Genomic DNA, 23789 nt, shown 5'->3' on the forward strand with positions numbered 1-23789 from the left:
TCAGCAGTTTCTGAAAAACTAAGACCAGCCCGTCTGGCACCAACAACCATGCCACGTTCAAAGTCACTTAAATCCCCTTTCTTCCCCATTCTGATACTCGGTTTGAACTTCAGCAAGTTGTCTTGACCATGTGTACATGCCTAAATGCATTGAGTTGCTGCCATGTGATTGGATGATTATCTATTTGTGTTAACATGCAATTGAACAAGTGTACCTAAAAAAGTGGCCGGTGAATGTATCTCTTGTAAAGATAACTAAACCCTACTCTTATTCTGTTTATATCTCCTGTAAAGAAAATAACTAAACCCTACTCTTATTCTGTTTATATCTCCTGTAAAGAAAATAGCAACACCCTACTCTTATCCTGTTTGTATCTCTTTTAAAGAAGATAACTAAATCCAACTCTTATACTGTTTGTATCTCTTGTAAAGATAACTAAACCCTACTCCTATCTTGTTTGTATCTATTGTAAAGAAGATAACTAAATCCAATTCTTATACTGTTTGTGTGTCTTGTAAAGAAGATAACTAAAAATCTTTTGCCTGGGATGACGTGTCACTTGAGGGGGGTGAAAGACAGAGAGGAGTCAGAGAAAATGGAAGAGAAAGGAGAGAGAGAGAGAGAGAGAGAGAGAGAGAGAGAGAGAGAGAGAGAGAGAGAGAGAGAGAGAGAGAGAGAGAGAGAAGAGAGAGAGAGAGAGAGAGAGAGAGAGAGAGAGAGAGAGAGAGAGAGAGAGAGAGAGAGAGAGAGAGAGAGAGAGAGAGAGAGAGAGAGAGAGAGGAAGAAAGGAAGAGAGACGCTGCAGGGTTGCTTTTGTGACCCGTCCTTGCAGTACAAAAACAAATGACATCAGAAAATCTGCCAATCTGCTGACATGACTCAGACACAGCCAGTGAGAATCATTTTCCCTGCTGGTGTAAGGATCCGCAGCCAGCTTCCTGTCAAGTGACAAAATGCTGATTAAAATAACACCCACTATGCCGATATGTCTTAATCCAAAGATTATAATTACCCTGAGGCGAGCGAGGAAGATTGTGGCCGACTCCTCCGACCCTGGACACTCCCTGTTTCAGTCACTCCCCTCCGGCAGAAGGCTGCGGTCCATCAGGACCAATACCTCACGCCACAAAAACAGTTTCTTCCCTTCCGCTGTTGGCCTCTTCAACAAGGCCAAGGGACCACACTGACTCTAATTGACTTCTTGCTTAAAACACACTGCTTTGCACTGCATTACAAAATGGTATCTTGTACATTTGTATTTTTTTTAATATTTGTATTTTTGTATTTTTATATTGTAATTTTACGGCAACTTATATTTTATTTTATTGTATATTTAATTATATTCTAATCCCACTTAGTACTGCTAGTTTATGTACCCTTAGTATAGATAGTCCACATATTTAAATTTTAGGTATATGTTTATTGTATGCACCTTCCGGCCAAAGCAAATTCCTTGTCTGTGCAAACTTTCATGGCGAATAAATCCCATTCTGATTCTGATTCTGATTCTGATGCCTGTTTACTGTACCGCCTGTCCGATGACCTTTTAGTAAAGTGTCTGTCTGTCTCTCTTGTCTGCCACTCTGTCTGTCTGCCTGTGAGCCTCCCTATCTGTCTGCTTAACAGTCCATCAGAGCTGAGCTGCCAGCGGGGGTTAGCGCTGCTTGTGTGGATCATCAGCACAAGCTGTAAACAAAAGGCCACGCGCTCTGCTCTGAAGCAAGGAGATAAGGAGGAGGAGGAGGGTGGTGGATCCACAGCCGTGCCATGGATTCACCCTTCACACTCTCCCCCCTCCCCCCCTTATCTTTGTGTGGAGAAGGAGCAGAGAGCCACGGAGGTGTCCGCCTTTTGTTGCTCGTGCATGGATCGTCACGCTCGGGCGAGCAAACACACTATACCCTCCCCGGGCATGTCAGTCTGAGCAGGGAGCAGCAAGCGTGCACTAAGCGTGTTCACAAGCAGCCAGAGTCATATTTAGGTGTGAGGGAAAGAGGAAGATCAGAGAAGCAATGGTGTGTGTGTGTCTGTGTGTATGAGAGCTATGTGCGTATGAGAGAGATGTGTGTATGAGAGATGTGTGTATGAGAGAGATGTGTGTATGAGAGATGTGTGTATGAGAGAGATGTGTGTATGAGAGAGATGTGTGTATGAGAGAGATGTGTGTATGAGAGATGTGTGTATGAGAGAGATGTGTGTATAAGAGAGATGTGTGTATGAGAGAGATGTGTGTATGACAGAGAGATGTGTGTGTATGAGAGATGTGTGTATGAGAAAGATGTGTGTATGAGCAATAGGTGTGTATGACAGAGATATGTGTGTATGAGAGAGATGTGTGTATGACAGAGAGATGTGTGTATGAGAGAGATGTGTGTATGAGAGAGATGCAAGTATGAGAGAATGTTTTTAACAAAAGAGGACTAAAAGCAGAATGCCCCACCACGCCCCTCCACCTAACCTGGGCCAAACCCCTGTCCCTCACCTCACTAGCACTATGACTGCTGATGTCCCATGTTCTTCTAGAAGGTTCTACTGACAATGACTGGGATTCCCTGTCAGTTCACTTACTCTGGACAAACACACTTAAATTAGATTAAAGCATCATTGCAAATGGGAACCCTCTGAATTATGTTGATATTCCGACATGGGTGTTGAAAGTCCAAATAATTCAAAGAGGATCCACATTAGGACACTAATTCAGGAACAATGTCACAATACAGAAGCAGGTCAGACTAGTGGTATTTGCTCACAGAAGACTGTTCTATGTAGCATACCTCTTCTGTTCATGTTTCACTGCCTGCAAAGCACATAAGGCCCTTGTACATGAAGAATGACAACACAGGCAGCAGTGCGGGGCTTGTCCCACTCCCTGAGGGTCAGAAATGGAAGGATTAGACCGTCATTAATTCAGAATGTGGATTATGGAAATCCTGAAGCAGCTCTGTAGCACAGATTAGGGCTGTAGCAGGCGCGGGAAAGTGGGAAGACAATGAAGATTTTGTGTTTGCACAGCGCGGACGGCACCGGCTGTAACAATAGAGCTCTCATCTGTAAAAGGGGTCAGGAGTGATTTGGAGAGACGGCTGGCGAAGCTACCCAGAGAGACGCACCAGAATCCCCCAGAATCAGACAGGATTTGGGAGATTATGACATCACAACCCCCAATTAGCCTATTATCCAGGTTCTGGTGCAGGATAGGGTGAAACTGTTACAAGGGTGTCACGGCTAATGCCAGTGAGTTTATTCACAGTAGATGTTGCATTATACTGTTGAAAATGTGTCATAAATATGAGTTATGTTTGTCTGTCACATGACCCCTTCATCTTAATAACAGCATACAAGCCTTATTTTTCGTGGTCGGTTTCGTTCATATCTACTAGAAAACCAGGCATTAACCATATGCACGGGGATACTCCAATCTTAGAGCTTGCACAATGATTCTTTCCTACACAGTATATATAGTTCTTACTGTATTTTTGGTGCTTGCAGATGAAGCCTTTATGAAAGTACATGTGGTATGATTAATTGTATTCTAACTCAGTCATGGAGGCCTGCTGTGTTCCTCCCAGCAATGCTTTCAAAACTAAGTAAACATCTCATTACAGATGACTCTACAGCCGCATCACTGTCTTGCTCTGAGTTCTGCTTTCTGATGAAAGGAATACAAATTAAGTTGTCATGTTTGTTTGATGTCACAATCTTTGTTTGCATTTGTTTATACACTCATTGGCCACTTTATTAAGGTCTGCTTGCTAGTACCGGGTTGGACCCCCTTTTGCCTTCAGAACTGCCTTAATTCTTCGTAGCATACTTCCACAAAGTTCCACAAGAGATTTTGGTCCATATTGACATGATAGCATCACGCAGTTGCTGCAGATTTGCTGCACATCCATGAAGCGAATCTCCCGTTCCACCACATCCCAAAGGTTCTCTATTGGATTGAGATCTGGTGACTGTGGAGGCCATTGGAGCACAGTGAACTCATTGTCATGTTCAAGAAACCAGTTTGAGATGATTTGAGCTTTGTGACATGGTGCATTATCCTGCTGGAAGTAGCCATCATAAGATGGGTACACTGTGGTCATAAAGGGATGGACATGGTCAGCAACAATACTCAGGTAGGCTGTTGCGTTTAAACAATCAATTGGTACTAAGGGGTCCAACGTGGGCCAAGAAAATATCCCCCACACCATTACACCATCACCACCAGCCTGAACCACTGATACAAGGCAGGATGGATCCATGCTTTCATGTTGATTACGCCAAATTCTGACCCTATTGTAGCCTCAGTTTCCTGTTCTTAGCTGACAGGAGTGGCACCCGGTGTGGTCTTCTACTGCTGTAGCCCATCTGCTTCAAGGTTCGACGTGTTGTGCGTTCAGAGATGGTATTCTGCATACCTTGGTTGTAACGAGTGGTTATTTGAGTTACTGTTGCCTTTATATCATCTCGAACCAGTCTGCCCATTCTCCTCTGACCTCCGACATCAACAATGCATTTTCGTCCACACAACTGCCTCTCACTTGATCTTTTCTCTTTTTCGGACCATTATCTGTAAACCCTAGAGATGGTTGTACGTGAAAGTCCCAGTAGATCAGCAGTTTCTGAAAAACTAAGACCAGCCCGTCTGGCACCAACAACCATGCCACGTTCAAAGTCACTTAAATCCCCTTTCTTCCCCATTCTGATACTCGGTTTGAACTTCAGCAAGTTGTCTTGACCATGTGTACATGCCTAAATGCATTGAGTTGCTGCCATGTGATTGGATGATTATCTATTTGTGTTAACATGCAATTGAACAAGTGTACCTAAAAAAGTGGCCGGTGAATGTATCTCTTGTAAAGATAACTAAACCCTACTCTTATTCTGTTTATATCTCCTGTAAAGAAAATAACTAAACCCTACTCTTATTCTGTTTATATCTCCTGTAAAGAAAATAGCAACACCCTACTCTTATCCTGTTTGTATCTCTTTTAAAGAAGATAACTAAATCCAACTCTTATACTGTTTGTATCTCTTGTAAAGATAACTAAACCCTACTCCTATCTTGTTTGTATCTATTGTAAAGAAGATAACTAAATCCAATTCTTATACTGTTTGTGTGTCTTGTAAAGAAGATAACTAAAAATCTTTTGCCTGGGATGACGTGTCACTTGAGGGGGGTGAAAGACAGAGAGGAGTCAGAGAAAATGGAAGAGAAAGGAGAGAGAGAGAGAGAGAGAGAGAGAGAGAGAGAGAGAGAGAGAGAGAGAGAGAGAGAGAGAGAGAGAGAGAGAGAGAGAGAGAGAGAGAGAGAGAGAGAGAGAGAGAGAGAGAGAGAGAGAGAGAGAGAGAGAGAGAGAGAGAGAGAGAGAGAGAGAGAGAGAGAGAGAGAGAGGAAGAAAGGAAGAGAGACGCTGCAGGGTTGCTTTTGTGACCCGTCCTTGCAGTACAAAAACAAATGACATCAGAAAATCTGCCAATCTGCTGACATGACTCAGACACAGCCAGTGAGAATCATTTTCCCTGCTGGTGTAAGGATCCGCAGCCAGCTTCCTGTCAAGTGACAAAATGCTGATTAAAATAACACCCACTATGCCGATATGTCTTAATCCAAAGATTATAATATGGTATGCATTGCCCCCACATAAATATACCTTCACCAAATCCATCAGATGCTTTGCATGTGCACTGAGACAAACAAAACAAACAAGCACTCTGCACTACACCACATAAAACCTTTCTGCAATCAAGCGGCTGGACCCAATGACGGCTCAGTGGTTCAATGTCAGCCCTGTTAAAGGCAGCCCATTTAGCACAAAAAAGAGGGCAATTTAACTTTAACTAGGGATGTAATTGCTACATGTAATGAGATATCTCTTCAGTGATAGAGCCAAAGCATAAACCATGCCATTTTCACCTAATATGGCTGAGGGAACTCCAGTATGCAACCTGCTTCCAAACAGTTCACACCATTATTAACTGACAAAGCTACACTGCTGAATCTCATGTCTTGTGTGTGACTATAAGCTCCCTGAAATGCCCTTAAGGCTTACACATCAACCAGTCAGACATGGAAGTCACCACAGCCTAATTCTGGTCCCTTCCAGACAAACAAAACAGACAAACCCACAAAAAAGAAGGGAAGAATGGAGTTTCTGAGGAAGAGAGAAGGGATGCAGCCAGCCCCTCCCCTCAGGGCAGCATGATCTACTGGGCTAACGGAGGGATGACAGAAAATCGTTGTAGACCCAGCGAGCTTCCAAAGGTCAAACGTTGAGCCTGTGTCAACTCAGACCCTAATCAACCCAGCTACTGTTCCAGAGGCGTGATTAGAACGCTCTTTCCGATCAGTCCCCTGGGTCACAAGGCCACACACAGACTATCATTAAGGCTCTGTCAGAGGATGACATGCCAGAACCAAGTATACTCTCTCTGGGCAACATACTGTGGCCTTCAGGCCTGCTGTGGTTTCTAACCAGCTAGCTATACTGATGCAGAGTATGTTGTTCACACTTTAACCACAGAACTATGTTTTGCTTCCTCTTTAAACTAAGAATTCTTTAGAGGGAGTATCCAAAGCAACAAGCAGGCATGCTAATTAACAAACTAATAAGGTCTTGAGGTCCACGGCTGGTCTTTCTCCTAAGAAAATATTGACTGCGTACATCTTCCATTCTTGCCTTTACCCATATCCTACCCCTATTTTATATTTTATTTTATATTTTATTGTATAGTTTAAAAAAAATCTAATTCCATTGCTAGTTATGTACCCTTAGTTTGCTAGTTATGTACCCTTAGTATAGTTAGTCCTCATATTTAATTTTTAGATTCCTCTATGTTTAATGTTTGCACCTTCCTGCCAAAGCACAGTCCTTGTCTGTGCAAACTTTCATGGCGAATAAAACCCATTCTGATTCTGATCCCCAAGTCACCCTGACTAAACCAACCCCATCTGACCCATCCTCCATGATCAACACACCCTGGACTGCTACTGTACAGTATGTATACTGTCCAGCAGAACAGTATAAATGTTAAAAAATATATACAAAAACAGAACAAACCTTTTTCGATGCTGGGCTTCTATTCTGTTCAGTTGAAGCCAATGCGTTTTGATAAACTATTAATGAGAACCATTTCACACATTATATCCAAATTCCAAATAAGATTATTTATAAGAGGTTGTGTGGAAGCCAGATGTGTAGTGAGGATCCATTGTTGTGGATGGAGTCATCAGAACAAGGCCTTCTCTAATGACTTTCTGTGTGGGCCATGGCACTGAAGACCAAAGGGACACACCCTTACAAAGACAGTTGCATACACTGCATCTCTAGCAGGCCTCACACAATGTTCACAACATCCACAGTTACTTCTGATTGAGCAGGATGAGCTCCTCAAGCTGCAGTTCAGACTCCGACTAACACAAAAGATTGGCTGGACTGTAGTCTGTTACAAACATGGGAGAGGGTGTAGAGCGTTCAGTTCACTTTGGAAGCTTATAGTCTTTTCAAATAAAGATGCGTTCCTTTAGCAGCATAACCTTCGTCTTACTGAGAAGACAAAGATAGGACACCAAGAAACAGTGAGAGAATACTGCACATCAAGACATGCATGCGGTCCACATTGCAGCCCAAACAAACCAAACAAACAGACGAGATAAAGAGACAGTTGAGTGCAAGGTAGGCCTACCACCCATGTCCTGTTTAGCAAACACCAAGGGAGCTCCCAGCAGGGATCTCATGGGCCTCACACACACCATGGCCTCCGACACATCTGAGAACTGCCTAATTGGACACATGCAAACGAAAAGAATACGCACTGCAAAATTCCCCTTCATTGTGTGGGGAATGTGTTTTTGGCACCGCCACCCATGGTTTCCCTTGTGTTTCATCTCCAGTAGTGGTGCAGAGCCAAGCATGATGCCACATTAAATCCAAATGAGAAAGAAAAAAGCCTTCTTTTCCCACCCCTTCCATCTCCAGTCCGCATCTCAGCCACCAAAACCCAAATCTGGACTAAACCAGTTACAGACAGAGGTATGCAGTGTGTGAGTGTCCAGGATCACGGTGGGTTTATAACCTTCTCCACAGACCTGATAGTCTGAAACAACAGGGTGTGGATACAGTCAAAACAAACCCTTTACCTCCACTGTGCTTTCTCAGCTCATGGCAAAATGACAGGCATCATAGCAGCATTAGACTACTGTACCACCATCTCTAGTCCAACAAAAATAAGAAGAAGAAGCTACAGGGGGGGCTAGCTTTCGCACAGCAATGTACATACACAGAACCCCAGACCCAACTGCTCACTTGAGGGCTAACAGCAAGTGTGGACCACCTCATGAGGCTGGCTGAGCGTAATAAACTCAAACGAGTGCAAGCTAATGAGTTTCTCATGGGTGAGGTTGAAGACATCCTCTGGCTAACTAAGGAGTCAGCTCACCCCCTCCTTAGACACAGCTGCTGAACGTGACAGGACAGCCGTGGCCTGGTGTTAGGACAGCCGTGGCCTGGTGTTGGCTCATAGCTCTGTGTATTTCCTGTGTTGGGACCGGCCAAGTCCAACAGACCTTCCTGAGGAGGCGCTCTGCAGCCCAGAGCACGATTGGATTTGTTTTTGCTTCTGAATGGGACACATGAGTAGCCCATAGTCCCAGTCTCAGCACTGCATAATATCCTATATCAAACGGAGCTAAATCCCTAGCAAAGAAAAAAAAGACATCGCTCCAGTTCCCCTTGACACACTGATATACAGTAAACTGTAACTGAAACTGAGAATGGCTGAGTCTACAGACAGATCAAGGCCTGTTCTCTCCCTGGGGACTGAGGAAGGGAGATCTGATGATCACGGCTCTTTTCCTGTCTCCTCCCTGAGCCCCCGTACTGGGCAGGGCAGAGGGGGGGTTGGGGACTCTCACAAGGCAGCTATGTGTCACACTCCGCCACTCTCCAGAACTGTAGAGATGCCCAAGATATGAAACGACAACTCTCTGAGGTCAGCTTCAGAAGAGATAAACATAGAAAGGAAGGGGATAGGTATCAGGAAGATGTACATTTGTTATCAGAGGATGGGTGGGGTTTCTTTATAACCAACTGCAGCACCAATGCAATGAATCTATGAACCAACTAAACATCAAATCTTTGTAAGCTACATTTCAGTTCAGCTCAGTGTTCAGACAGAGAGCTAAGAAACTGTTGTATATCGCACACACCGCAAAATATGTAGTTGGTATGTATCTCAGGAATTGGTCTATTCACAATTAAAGAAATCTGACACACACACAGGACCAATTTATGATTGAACCACACATCCTGAATGTATATTTGTATTCTAATTGAGGTCCAGATGTTCAACAAGAGCATGGGAAGACAAGTAGTTTCACTGTGGTAAAAAAAAAGGTCCTCTCTCAAAGAGGACTATCCCTCAGCCCACACAGTAAAAACATTGGCCGATCGAGTCCAGAGACAGATCGTTATTGTGATTATGATTCTCTTTTTTCCCCTTTGGCTACCCTCCCCCTGTAGCTCCTTCAAGTCACCATTGCTTAGAGAGCTAGGATCTTAGATCATTGTTTGTGATCCCTGCCCCTTATAAGCTTACACACACACACACACACACACACTGTACATACACACACAAAGAAGTGGAGCATTTCAGAAGGAGGAGTGGAAGGTCAGACTCTTTGCTCTCTACTGTAAAACATAGTTAAGGCCCAGATATCAAGAGGACTAATGACTGTGCCAGAGGAGTCTACAATTAGTTCCCTTACAACCATGTTTTCAATCTGTTTGTTTCCTCATAAAACCCTGTCATTCTTCTGGGTAACTGAATCTCTGAAATTCTAAAGCTTTTTTTTTTTTTTTACATGTAATAAGCATATCCTCTGAGGCACAAGCAACTTGAATATAATTTATTATAACATATATCAGCAAGTATGTCATTGTTGTCCATGTAAGCGGTGGGTGGTGTGGGATAATGCGCTGCTGGTCAAGTGCATGTGGGGATCACGGTGTTTAATAACAATCTGTTCCCCACTGCACCCGCCCGCCCCCCTCACCCCTACAACCCTGGGTCCTGGTTATGTGAATAACAATCTGTTCCCCACTGCACCCGCCCGCCCCCCTCACCCCTACAACCCTGGGTCCTGGTTATGTGAATAACAATCTGTTCCCCACTGCACCCGCCCGCCCCCCTCACCCCTACAACCCTGGGTCCTGGTTATGTGAATAACAATCTGTTCACCCGCCCGCCCCCCTCACCCCTACAACCCTGGGTCCTGGTTATGTGAATAACAATCTGTTCCCCACTGCACCCGCCCGCCCCCCTCACCCCTACAACCCTGGGTCCTGGGAACTCAAGCCCCCCTGCTGGGTTGGTTAGCACTATCAACACAAAACCTGGAAACGCTTCTTTTCCATACAGGGTTATGTAAGACTAACTAGTTGTGGCACAAAACTGTGTTCTGAACCCCTGTGAATGTGTACAGTTTTGGTCTTTAGTGGGTTAACCAATATTTTGCATGGTTGCATAAAATTCCCTGAAATAAGATGTCTTCAAGGCTCCAATTACAAATCTCTTCTAGGGTTTCTTAATGCTTACAAGGCAAAACAAACCAATTATAGTTTGAATTTAACCTTGGACAACCATGTTCCCCAGGACAGGCGTGATCATCACCAACCATACATTAGCATTAGCCCACACCATTGGTGCTGCTAGTTGCTGCTGTCGGGGTTATCAGGATGCAGGACATGTCGGCTGGTTCCTGGCTGCAGCTCCTCTCTCACTGCAGCATCTGACTGCATTCATTTAGACACAGCCATCACATTCAGCGCTGCCCGCTACAAAGGAGCCAAAGACGGGGAAGTTAAACGGCATCTTTATTGAAAGAGCTGACCCACGCTCACTCTTGTTCCTTACCTCCTTCTGACACCATAGAAAAAGCAACAGCGTGTTCGTGAATTACTACAGCAATGAACCCTTGATCTGGTGCATATGAATGGGGGAATCTCAGTTGATGATTTTAAAAAGCAGTCAGTAATCTTAGCATGGCTGACTCTTTATGAGGATGGTAAAAAAACTAAATTACATTTTCCATGCTGTAGATTCTGTAATGATCTCATTATTTCCCTTAAAATGTTGAAATATATGGATTTCACAACCAATGCACAATATCCCATGCATAATAAAGTATTTGTCTTTGTATTACAAAGGAACATTTTCAAAGTTAACTACCGAAAAATAATTAAGCTGTTCAAATTCCTTTACATTCAGTGCTAAGGTGAATCTGTTTATACAGCATATTCCAACCACATTATGGCACCTGGAAATACAATAAGGATATCAGCAAACAAGCTGAAATGATCATGCAGCTTGGTGCATGACACGCCCGTGAATAGGAAATGGGTCTGCTTTAGTAAGCCATCCATTATTCATCAAGCACTGTACTCCTGCATGTCATTAGGCTCTGTAGTGACACAAGCAAGCCATTATTTGCGCTGAGTCGACCTCCAGGATCAAGACTTCCTCTCCTCTATCTAGCTCTCCAGCTGTCTTCAAGACCAAGGCCTCAATGGCATCAGTGCGTGCTCTGGGGACTATTGTACAACAAGCTGTCAAGAACATCAGGAACCAGATTTCAAAACTGTCTGAAGAATGTCTTTATTCGTATTCAATTAGCAGTAGAGACCTTAGCCCACAGCTAGTTTCAGCGGTAGGTTATTGAAAAGCAACTGTTGTGAGTGTTTCATACTTTGCAGGGATATAAACCATATTAGCATGTGGGTGTATGAGGGCAGTACTGACCCATAAAGTAAGCCATCAGACAGACACTAACCTTGATGTGGCTCCTGCTAGGCGCTGTGCTTTATGATCCTGCAGAGGTTAGGGAACATAATCATTCTCTCAGTACGGTATATCACAACTGGAGACTCACTATCACAGCCACACCTTCCTGTGGAAATCAATGGCAAGCCAACACCAGACACAGCGTTGGAAAAAGACCCCAGCTCTATATTCCCGGAAGCCAGAACCAGCCAAATATTAAACACAGCGATTACATGTGGGGAAAAAGCTCCCTTGTTAGATCAGATGTTCAAGTTAGAACTCAAAGTCAACTTTTGACTTGCATTGGATGAAATGACTGTAAATACATACAGTCGTTTCCATAGTTTCACACAGTTTGCATCATCTGCCAATTCTGGCAACAACATTATCATACAGAGCCTGAGATACAGGAATGTGTGTGATGTCTTAGCAACAGTATGTTAGAGGAGCTAAAACTGTCAGTCTTTCCACCAAGACTGTAAAACTACAGGCTTCTGTTAACCTCTCAGGGACCCCAACCCAGCAGGTACTGGACATCAGTGTGATGTCATAGTACAGTTCTGTTCTGCTCTCAATGTCATATGACCAAAGAACAACCTGCTCAAAACGTCGAAAGGTCTTTCTGACCGACCTAACATTCTAATAACACATCTTTTATATACATCAACTTCTCATAACCTTAATATGCAATGATTGTACCTCAGTTTCATTTGTGTGTTGATTCAAACTACCTTATAGGAGTAGCGGACTAGATAACCTTTCTCTGTTTCAGAATATGAATATGAAAAAAAAAAGATCTTGTGAAAAGATCTAGGGAAGTTTAATATACAACCGCAATCAAACAGCCACAGAACCGTGAGGGAATAAAACGTATAAAGACATTTACATTTTTTATATAACTGACTTGTGCCTGCTGGGTCCAGCTGATACAGTACTGCTCCACACCCCTATCAGATGGTATGTTACCTTCAAAGGAGGAGGGATGGCTTCCACTATCACCACCAAATCCTCAGAATAATTTATGATGTAGATAGAAGGATATTAGATAGAAGATGTAGGACTTTCCAGCAGAATGGTTAAGTAGTTTTGTAACTTTTCAAGCCAAATCATTTAAAACATTAACTTTAAATTCTGGTATATTCTAAAAAAGTTGACTCCTTTAACCTCAAGCCCTTTCGCTTGTGTTTTATAGGACACATTTGCAATATGAAGCCAAGGGTTAGATATTGTTTTCCAAAAGAGGCTAATGTTGACTTTCATATGTGGATTCAAGGTGAAACCCAGAGCTAGACTGTCAAGTGTTTACTTTTACTTCAACTACATCAGGCCCTGGAGCAACATAACCAAAATGTTAATCTGTTCTGGGTCACACCCTGCTTTCAGTCCCTTAGCAGGTCACCACATTGACATATTCTTCTGGCCTTAAAACTCAGCTCTGTTTATGTATGCATGCCTAATAACGTTGCCCTCCGAGGGCCAGTGGATCATGTATGTGAGTTTAGGATTATTGCATCATGATCATCGTAAACAACGCTTACATGTATGTATGTTGTTATTTCTTGCAAGCTGGAATGTTGGGCTAAAAAGCCATTAACACTGCATTTTTACTAAATATCCAAAACTAAAAGATAGTTACAAGTTCATTTCAATACCACTTGGAAAACATTCCGTAGATGTGCTTTGTAGTGTAACAAGTGACACAAATACTACAGAGAAACTATGTGTTGCCTTAAGGGATATACACCATTATATTTCTGGGCAGCCAATTGCAGTGACATCATTTGCTCCTTCCCCTGCGCTCTTTCTCTTATTCAAACCAGAAGTCTTTCCTCTAGACGGGGGCTTACTTCTCCCTTCTCCTCTCCTCTGTCCACAAAAAGAATGGTTTTGTCTGTCTCCCCTCCCTGCCCCATCCCATGTGTGTGCCATGTGCTCGTCACATCCTTAGTCATGAGGATAAAACAGTCAGACAGACACTACATCTAACAGATGGCTATTAAGTCTGTTACAACTGAAAGGGCACATCCTTGATCTCTGACCAGCTGTTTTTCCGCAGACAACAGCTCTGACCTTGCTGAGCCTTGTGCCTGACCATAAACACAAACAAACAACCGTCAGGCGACCAAACATCGGGCACACATGCTAACGTGATGTTTGCTGATACAAGACTGGTCACAGGATGTGAGGACCAAACCAGAGTGTGCTGTGTTGTGCTGTGTGGTTCTGAACAAGGCTGGGCCTGCAGGTAGCAGAGTTTGTACAGCTGTGGCTTACCCCTGCAGCCGTGTGTTTTAATAGGTCTCCACCAAGGGCCTCCTCCCTCAGGAGACACACCCCCACTCTGGAACTGAGGTCCCACCTCTCTGGGAAGGGAGAACAAGGGGGTTTCCGGGTCTTTCCAACAGGAAGCACAGTTACAGTTACAGTTAGCTCTCCAGACTGCTCACCCCCATCACCCTGTGTGACTCCCCAGTCAACACTGTGGAGTCCTTCCGCTTCCTGGGCACTATCCTCTCCCAGGACCTCAAGTGGGAACTGAACATCAGCTCCCTCATCAAGAAAGCACAACAGAGGATGTACTTCCTTCGGCAGCTGAAGAAGTTCAACCTGCCAAAGACAATGATGGTGCACTTCTACTCAGCCATCATTGAGTCCATCCTCACCTCCTCCATCACCGTCTGGTACGCTGCTGCCACTGCCAAGGACAAGAGCAGACTGCAGCGTATCATCCGCACTGCTGAGAAGGTGATTGGCTGCAATCTGCCTACCCTCGAGGACCTGCACACCTCGAGGACCCTGAGGCGAGCGAGGAAGATTGTGGCCGACTCCTCCCACCCTGGACACTCCCTGTTTCAGTCACTCCCCTCCGGCAGAAGGCTGCGGTCCATCAGGACCAATACCTCACGCCACAAAAACAGTTTCTTCCCTTCCGCTGTTGGCCTCTTCAACAAGGCCAAGGGACCACACTGACTCTAATGACTTCTTGCTTAAAACACACTGCTTTTTGCACTGCATTACAAAATGGTATCTTGTACATTTGTATTTTTTTTAATATTTGTATTTTTGTATTTTTATATTGTAATTTACGGCAACTTATATTTTATTTTATTGTATATTTAATTCTATTCTAATCCCACTTAGTACTGCTAGTTTATGTACCCTTAGTATAGATAGTCCACATATTTAAATTTTAGGTATATGTTTATTGTATGCACCTTCCTGCCAAAGCAAATTCCTTGTCTGTGCAAACTTTCATGGCGAATAAATCCCCCCATTCTATCCCGTGTGTTTGAAGAAAGGCACAAAGCAAACTGTAAAGCACACAGTCATGTTTGTATGGCATCAGCCCAAACTAGGGCACAAGCATTGTGGGAGTATGGGCTGAGGTGGTTTTGCACTAGAGCAAACGGGAAAACATCAAGTTGTATGCCCATGACTTGTTTCTTTCTTGTCAAACAAAACCAGTCTTTTACTGGACAATTCTGCTGGCTTTGACTGCAGTATCCATGAGGACATCATCTCACATCTCAAATAGTTTCTCCAGGTAAAATCTGACAGCTTTTAGGATTAGGAATGCCTTCACTCCATAATTACTCCGCCATTAAATCTATTAGCAAGTTCTCATTCCACTAAAGAGAGAACCTTCAAATGGAATGTTAAATATAGTAGCAAACACAGAGGCAGAACACAGTATTATGGGGTCTCAGCACCGACTGAGATGTCAATCTGTGTTCAAAACGGTAATAAAAATCCCTACCTCTAAGATCCAAGGATAGGCTCCATGCTGGCAGACACACTGACCAATGAGCAGAACTCACTTCCTGTGAACATCTTTGGGGATTTAATCTGTGTATGTGTCTGGACACCTAAAACAGACAAGCCCAAGCATATTACGTACATACATTTCACAACCTTGTTACTATTTAGATAAATCAATCCTGGTATAGTTAGGGCGGTGTAAACACATTGGTGAATAGACCAGATTTAGGGGACTAAGAAATGGCATAGCAGAATCACATGGTGCATATAATTTTAGGAACCGGTCTTCAGTTTTACACATTACAAACCGCGCTGTGTGAAATTACCAAGCAACAGTATTAAGACCAAAATGCATTGGAGACAACGTGTTAATGAACCGATAAACTACCAGTCTACCACAGTCTAGAATTAACACAAGCTACAAAACGATTTGGTATTAGGTGAGCGATAGTAGCCTATATTATTATCAAGATTGAAGTTCACTTTACTCTGCATCTTGAAATGTCAGGTAGATCCAGGTTGCCTACATGTCTGAGCTGGCGCTCGCGCTGTTGCTAAACCGGCGGGGCGAAAATCTTCTTTCGACAAAAGCTTATATTTATTATGACCACAAATAAAAGGGAGAATTATAAAGAAATCGTTGGACAGAAATCACGGTTTGACAAAAAACAAGTCTAAAACGATTGCTCCAGTAACCCACATTCACTATGGGTTGACAGGAGTCCACCCAGGTTGTCAGAGGGTAACACGCCTAACGCGCACGTTTGTCAAATATAACTACTATTGCTGCAAATGTATAGTCAGTCATGCCACGGCAAAATAATGACACAAATACTCTACATTTGATATCTGAACCATGTAGCATACTTCCCAGTAATGCTGACGTTTGATCAATCATCTTTCAATAGCCTACCGGTGCGTAATAGGGCAATGTATCGCCGCTCATGTACACACAAAATGTATTGTACACTGTCAAACTATTGTGGTTGGTGTTGATTAAATCGTAATCCATGAACTGACCTATAATTCAAATCCTACCGTGTCATTAAATCCAGTGTTCGCATCGGCCGAAGATCTTAGAATTCCTCAGGATGGGTATAACAGAGCGAAGATTCTTTAGTCTCAACTGCCTGTCACAGGAAAGAAACCAATTGTGTTTATTCGTACGTTACTGTCAGCGTCTAACCTCGATCCGCTCTCCTCTCCAGCCGCTGAAGAAAGGGAGCCGCCTGGCGCATCTATTTGTTAGTACACTTTCACGGAAACTGCACCCCGCGTAGACATACAAGCTAAACTTTGACGGAAACAAGTCTAAAGAGCCTGGAAATACGTGTTAAAGATTATTAGAGTTTGTATGAAGGTGCACATGATGCACAGAACATGGAATGGGAAATACAGTGTAATATATTTCAGGGACAAATTTAGACATTTTGCTTGATAGAGATGTGTATGTGTGCATGTGTGTGTGTGTGTGGGGGGGGGGGGGGGGCGTATGTGAGTGAGTAGTCTGTGTGTGTGTAGCTGTGTGTGTATGAGCAAGATGATAATTTGCATGAGCAGTGTTCCTGATGGGAAATGTAAATGATTGATCTCTTTGGTGTTTTATGGCATCATTCACATTAGGCGGTGCAGTGGGACTTTGGATCCACGCTGAGAATCCTTCATCGAACCTGTTCATGGGGCAGAAATGAGGCGGACATATAGCAGCCATTACTTACTTTCATTTGATATCTCAGTCAGAAATGTATTTATCTGTGGTAATATAATGTAGGGCCTAGGCCTACTAGGGGTAACCAAGAGAAAGATTGTGCTACACATTTCTTCATCTAGTCAGGAGTTGTTAATAATTTTATTATGAAACCAAATATTCCATGACACATGATGTCATGTTACATTTCCACTTGGTATCAATTGGTAGCCTATCCCCTTTATGGTGTTTGGGAATATGGTAGCTATCAACACTATGACAACCGTATTTCTTAGACCAAAGTTCACGCTCATAATCCAGTAGGTTTACGATCTGCAGTCCCCACCAGTCCACCCAGGAAGCTACGGGGTACATTGTTGCATTCTACATCTGAAGATAGCTCTGTGTTTTACCGAAATCTGAGGTTTTAGTGACGATGCCTTCCAATAAGAAGACCCTTTACTTCTTGTTGAGTGCAAAGGCCTTGGTTATTGCCGTGGGGATACTGGCATTTGGGATGTCGACAGAATGGGCCTCGTCCACCATGGAGTGCTCTAAGAAAGGTGACGTTTTTTTCAATGGAACCGCCGAACTGAAGCTCGGACTTTTCAATGGAAAATTTATTAGAATCACATGTCCAACATTTGGAGGAGAAGACACTGTTAAAGGTTGGTTATCATCTCTTTAAATTGGGTGCTAATACAGTGTGTAAGTAAATGATGGAACATGAAGAACACTTGCAATTTTAATCCTTCAGCCCATTCACTCTTAAGAAGTGATAGTTTTTTTACAGGTGCAGTGCACATTACAGTCATGAACATGACTGTAAATGTGCCAGAATAAGACAAATGGCTATTTTTTATCTGTAAACCCTTGACAGAATGTTTAAATGGTCACCCTTTTTTAATCTAAACTCAGTTTCCCAGACAATGATTAAGCCTAGTCCTAAAGTAAAAAATAAATTCCATGAAGATCATTGAAAAATAATCTTAGCTAGGACTAGGAAGAATCCATGTCTGGGAAACTCGGCCTTACAGTTTAGATTACCAGGGGAACTGGACAGTCACTAACAGCTTGCTGGATTCGATTTCCAAACCCAGAGTGGATAGTGTCTCCAATGACCACTTCATCTGGAATCACACTGATTCCAGATCTGTGTGACACTACCCCCTCTCATAAAGTGTCTCCAGATTTTGTATTTGTTCCTGAACACAGCTGCTGTTCTCCTGCAGTGTTGACCATGCTGGGGCAGGTGGGTGGAGCTCCAGTGGTCCTCCAAGCCCTGGTCATCTGCCTTCTGGCCCTCTGTCTGCTTGGCTCAGCTAGCAGCATCCTCATCACCCTCTACAACAGCGTCAGTAACCCCTATGAGACCTACATGGGCCCCTTGGGCCTGTACGCCTGCAGCTCAGCCAGTGGTAAGACTCCATCCCAGTACCACCACACCCTCTGGGGTTCTGGAAATGGCTGACGGTGTATGAGAAAACTGACTTATCATTCTTAATATAGACTTATTGATTGGTCAGTCAGTTGTTGATTATGTCTCTTATCGGAAGCAGCAGATGAAATTAAAGTTTTTCGCGATTAACTCAACAATTACATTCTCCCCTTCAGCCGTCATGTCCTTCCTGGCCATCATCCTGTACGTTGTGAACGTTGCAGCGACCAGGATGAGCGAGGATCTGGTGGAGAACATTTTGGGGCAGAACTCAGTGGACCTAAAGAACAAGAGCGCTGAGATGGGGGTGGGCTTCTTCATGTTGATCCCTTACCTGGTCCTCAACCTACTGGCCATTCTCCTGGTGTACCTGTACGAGCATGCAGCCTACACCCAGAGGCAAGAACAGCAGAGGCCCACAGAGGACGCGCCCAAGGAGATCATGATGTACTAGGGCCTGCCATGAGTCAGGGTCATTCTAGTGCCTGCCATGAGTCAGGGTCATTCTAGTGCCTGCCATGAGTCAGGGTCATACTAGTGCCTGCCATGAGTCAGGGTCATTCACCTAGTTTAAAGACTGACAACTTCCTTCAGACATAACCTTCTTATTTATTGTATAATAGATGTGTTATATGATACGATATGTGATATGATAATGAAGGGGAAAGCAAGATTCATGTACTGTATGCTTTCAGTAGTCAAAAGGGAATCTTCTGTAATCAGCTTGCATGATCCAAAACTGCAGTGTTGAATACTTATAATAATAATAGGAACATTCTAAACACTGCAATAGCAAATGTTATTGTTATTTATTTACAAAATTTTTGTCTTGCATACTATATAAACTGCTTAAAAGGAGGCAAACCCTAAACAGGCATGTCTATTTCAGGACGTTCACTGCCAGCATAAAACTACCATGTTCTAAGTTGATCAAATGTTTCCATTTTGGCATATTATTACAAATGTTTAGAAAATAATAATTCTGTATTTCTATTGTTTGAAAATGTATGTTTTGTAATTTATTGTTTCATTTTATGGTTTCAACCCAGCGTTGATCTAATGATATATTAGTAGTTGTTTTTATTATGGTCATTTAGAGACTGTCAGATAGCAGGGGACAGAGGTTCTTTTACAAACACAAGAAAAATTGTTTAGTCGTTTAGCTTTTCTATTTTTTTTTACAAATCTTAATCTCAATATCTTCACATAGACCAAGAAACAAAGAAAAAAAATGAAGGATGCAAATATTTGTCAGAGAAAAGAAAATCCTAAAAGATTCCTTTGTCTCGTTGCCTTGGTAGCGCAGCAGCTGAAACATTGTTTGTTAAAGACAATGTTAACCTCTACTGCCCTCTATCTGCGGGATGGAGATCCTACAAAGATGCAAGTACATGTCATGCCTTGATAAATATGGTAGATATTGATCTAAAGAATATCTTATGCAAAAACAATACTGATAATAATAAATAAATAAATCTCTAGATTTCAGGTCAGCATTCATGCAACCACCAAAATACACTCAACATACCCCATCATAACAATCACTGTCAAATCTAAATTTCTTATACATCTAGTAGTTACATTATATTTAATCTCCTTGTGTTTCATCTGAGGACAAGAAAGGGACATAAGCTGTCAGCCAACTGGGAAACTCCTGAGGAAATGGTACACAGTGCGAAACGAGTGGTGACAGTCACATCACACTGGCATTTTCCCATGACTGGAAATCTAGATCTGAGGACCAAATATGCCCAGTGTCATGATAGGAGCTGTCAGTACAGCTCTCTTTAAAGACTCTTTTCAAGTCAAGTGAGTCATTGCATCTGAACCACATCCACTTCCATCTTGGATCAGCTCTTGGGACGGCCGTGTTGAACATCACAAAGACATTCCACAACACCACAAGCCACTGTTCAAATGAGGAGGGAGGGGGGGACATAAAAATAAATAAACAACTAACAACAAAATATATTGTTGAAGGGCCCCCGCAATGAGTCCCTTGAGTTGACATATTTTCTGTAGATCTTAAGCCGTCTCTCCCGGCTGTGATCAGCATGACTGTGTGGACCGAGGAGAAGTGGGGGGAGAGGTGTCCTGTTGCTACTCCGTGTCTCATCACTCAGGGCCCACTGCTGTCCGGACATGCCCTCCCTGGCTCCTCCCCACTCCACCGCTACGCATGCTACCTGCCTTCAAAGGAACCACTCTTCCTCTAAGACTCATACACTTAGCAGAGACAGGGAGCAGAATGAGGCAATCTGCCCTTTAGGATTGTGTGACAGCAAAAAAAAAAGAAGAAATTATTCGTTTTAATATTTAGAATTTAAATTAAATGTTCTTTTATGACAAAGAAAGGAGTGTAAGTACAACCACTGAGACAGTTCTAAATTGAAAGACAAAGGAAATCTCACAATGTTTAATAAACTATTTATCTGCAGTCTTGTATGTGCTCCCAGTGTTTGTGTTGGAGGTCTTCCAGGAAGCCTGTGAAAGTCTGTGTCCTGCTGGGACAAGACTCATTCTAGACAGCAATGTCTTGTCTCTGTGTTTTGGACTGAGCTTATACATCATTTGTTTTCTTCCGTGGTTGTTTGACTTTCTCGTCACTGACCCCGGCCTTGGATCTAACATGCTGTCTCTGAGCTGTATTCTGCCACACTCTGATAGAGACACACACCAACACCAGATACATTTATGTTATTAACTTGCGCCATGGAGCACGTCCATAAATGTTTGTTACTTAAGATGGTCTTTGAGGTCACAGATCCTTGTCGTTTACAATCTTAGTCATCTCTACTATCGTCAAAATGATCCTCCAACCAAAAAGGAAACATCATCATGTTACGATGAGAGATGGAGTTTGTTTACCGATAAGATTCCTCTGTCTGAATAACCAGCCATTATTCATTCCAGACTGCCTTCCAGCTGATAGACAGATGTATTTACTCATTCATTTGTTGTGTTCTACTTCCTGTGGGCACTGATGGAGAGTTAAAAAAGATGCTTCTGACACTTTTCCTTTGGCGTTTGGTGTGCAAACATTTATTCAATACATTCAGAGAGAGTTGGTCTGTAATCTCTTCCTCTTTCCCTTGCTCCTCCGATGCAGATAAAGCTGGGATTATGCAGGACCTCTACCCTTGGCCGATCTCTCTGTGTGATAGGATTAAAGGTGAGCCTGTACCTGTGAAACTCTATCTGGCCTGGCCTGGATTACAGCGACCTGAGAAACACATACTTCCAGCTGTAGGGCAGGGGAGACACTGGTCAGCAACTGGGCTACAACACACTTAGCACCATGACTAAACCTGGGCTAGGACCGGGGCTCGGAATAGGACTAGGAATGGAAGGGTTATAACTAAAACAAGAACCAGCAACAGGTGTATCACCTGGCCTAAAACTTGAACTAGGACCAGCATTCTATCGAAAAGATGGACCAAGACTGGCATTATGGGTACAAGAGTTGTCCCTGGAGGCAGACTTGGTAAACTTACAGGTGTGGAGGCAGACAAACTTTTACCCTCCTCACTAACTCTCTCACAAAAAACACAAAGTACCATAATTCTTATTGGACATAAATGTCACATTCAAATCTAGTGAAGTCATAGTGTGACTTCATTGGTATGACACTGGCAATTTGAACCTGGGGTGTGTCTTTAGATTCTACATCTTTACTGCCATACAGACTGTTCTTTCCACCCTTAGAATCGATTGGATAAGGTATGTATGCAGGCGTGTGAGAGGAAGACAGAGAGAGAATTTCTCAAGTGTTATGTTGAGCGGTGTCGCCGAGCACATACCAATAGCGATGGGTTTATAAGACAATGTGGTTGCATCCCAATTTGATGGAGCCAGATCCTGATGCACGACAGGGTGATATCAGGGAATCTGTCGACTCCGGGACACTCCTCTTCTCTCATCCTCTGTCTGACCAGGCAACGAGGAGAAAATGTGGGCCAGGGGCCCTTACTTATCTCTGTCATTAATCTTAATTTGTCAGAAAGGGGGCGGAGGGAGGGTGTGAGTGAAGGGAGGTGGAGGAGGGGGAGGAGGTAACAGCACCCCTGCCGCCCCATTATGGTGTCATTCCTCTGTTAGCGACGGATAAGATCTCCCCCAGAACCACCTGCAGCTATTTCCCCACTTTAGCCTGCTCCCGTCACCCCACCACCACCACCCCCTTCCCCATCACCACCACCCAACCCCTCCCCCACATCACCACCCTCCAACCTCCCCATCCCCCTCAGAGCTGCAGCCCAGGACAAAAAGTGGGCAGGGGGAGGGTGTCTAGCCCCACACCCTGGGACCCTGACCCATGGCCTGACACCTCTGGTGGACTGAAGAGCCAGGGCCTGGTCAGGGACATTAGCCTCTGTCTCAGTTCAGGTGAGACATCTCCGCTGATAAAAGCTGTGGTTGTGTATCTCTCCGCTGGGCCCCCAGAAGGAAAAGTGTCTCGGGGCTTGTTCTGACAGACTCACCCTGGTCCTGCACAAGGGGAGAACCGAACTTCTAAACACACACCCCTATTAAAGACACATTTTTTAGATTTTCTTTGAAAGATGTCTTAATATTGAAATGCACACCTCTTTATAGCCTTTTAACAATGTTTTGTATTTTACAAGTTTTTTTTTGCACTGTGACTGAATGTAGTGCTTTTAAAGAAAATACCCCAATGTTTTTATCCATTTATCACCATGTTACTGTGTCATAATACAATGCACCTTTTAAACAAAGTAATTTAAAAAGACAAGTACCAATAATTTTTTTAACTAACTTCAACGGTGAACTTTCGAAAGTTAAAATCTCTGTTGAGAAATCATCCCTTGTGGTGCGGGAGGTGGAGCGATGAAGATGCTGAGTGTGTCAGGCGGATAGGGAGAGGGGAGTGAGGGAGGGCTGGAGGGAAGGGGGGAGGGGCAGCAGCACTTTCTCTGCTGCATGCTTCTCGACAGGCAGCTTGATTAATGAGGGCTTGATTGACAGTTGTGACAGATACTGCTGGATGAGCTGAGCAGGAAAAGATAGTTAACCTGCCGACACGTCACCTGGTTGGGTTACACTGGACCTCTTTCAGCCTGCCTAAAGAGTGGGATGTTTACC

At 43.5% G+C, this 23789-nt stretch overlaps 2 protein-coding genes and 1 long non-coding RNA gene across 3 annotated transcripts in view; 2 read left to right on the top strand and 1 right to left on the bottom strand.

The window, feature by feature from the left end:
- Positions 1–14767, top strand: part of LOC134030943 (uncharacterized) — a 153871-nt gene extending 139104 nt beyond the window's left edge. The window contains exon 4 of the long non-coding RNA XR_009931786.1: positions 14506–14767. This is a non-coding gene — a long non-coding RNA (uncharacterized LOC134030943). The remainder of the gene's footprint in view (positions 1–14505) is intronic.
- The window catches only part of ptprea (protein tyrosine phosphatase receptor type Ea), a 71276-nt gene extending 54523 nt beyond the window's left edge, over positions 1–16753 (bottom strand). Inside the window, exon 1 of the mRNA XM_062474366.1 lies at positions 16600–16753. The gene's annotated coding sequence lies outside the window, so the exon portion shown is untranslated. The remainder of the gene's footprint in view (positions 1–16599) is intronic.
- An 819-nt stretch (positions 16754–17572) lies between these two features.
- LOC134031411 (clarin-3) lies at positions 17573–19884 on the top strand. The gene is made up of 4 exons (XM_062475031.1): positions 17573–17916; positions 18481–18666; positions 18863–19158; positions 19238–19884. Exons 1-3 carry the CDS (start codon positions 17685–17687, stop codon positions 19138–19140), a joined length of 696 nt encoding a protein of 231 aa, XP_062331015.1. The 5' UTR covers positions 17573–17684; the 3' UTR covers positions 19141–19158; positions 19238–19884.
- Positions 19885–23789: the final 3905 nt, after the last annotated feature.

Source organism: Osmerus eperlanus, chromosome 12, assembly GCF_963692335.1.
Source record: "Osmerus eperlanus chromosome 12, fOsmEpe2.1, whole genome shotgun sequence".
Classification (NCBI taxonomy): Eukaryota; Metazoa; Chordata; class Actinopteri; order Osmeriformes; family Osmeridae; genus Osmerus; species Osmerus eperlanus.

Coding starts and splice junctions, on each gene's coding strand:
- LOC134031411 (XM_062475031.1), top strand. CDS start 17,685: ATGCCTTCCAATAAGAAGACCCTTTACTTCTTGTTGAGTGCAAAGGCC. Junction 17,917..18,480: donor AGGAGAAGACACTGTTAAAG/GTTGGTTATCAT, acceptor GTTCTCCTGCAG/TGTTGACCATGCTGGGGCAG. Junction 18,667..18,862: donor CGCCTGCAGCTCAGCCAGTG/GTAAGACTCCAT, acceptor TCTCCCCTTCAG/CCGTCATGTCCTTCCTGGCC.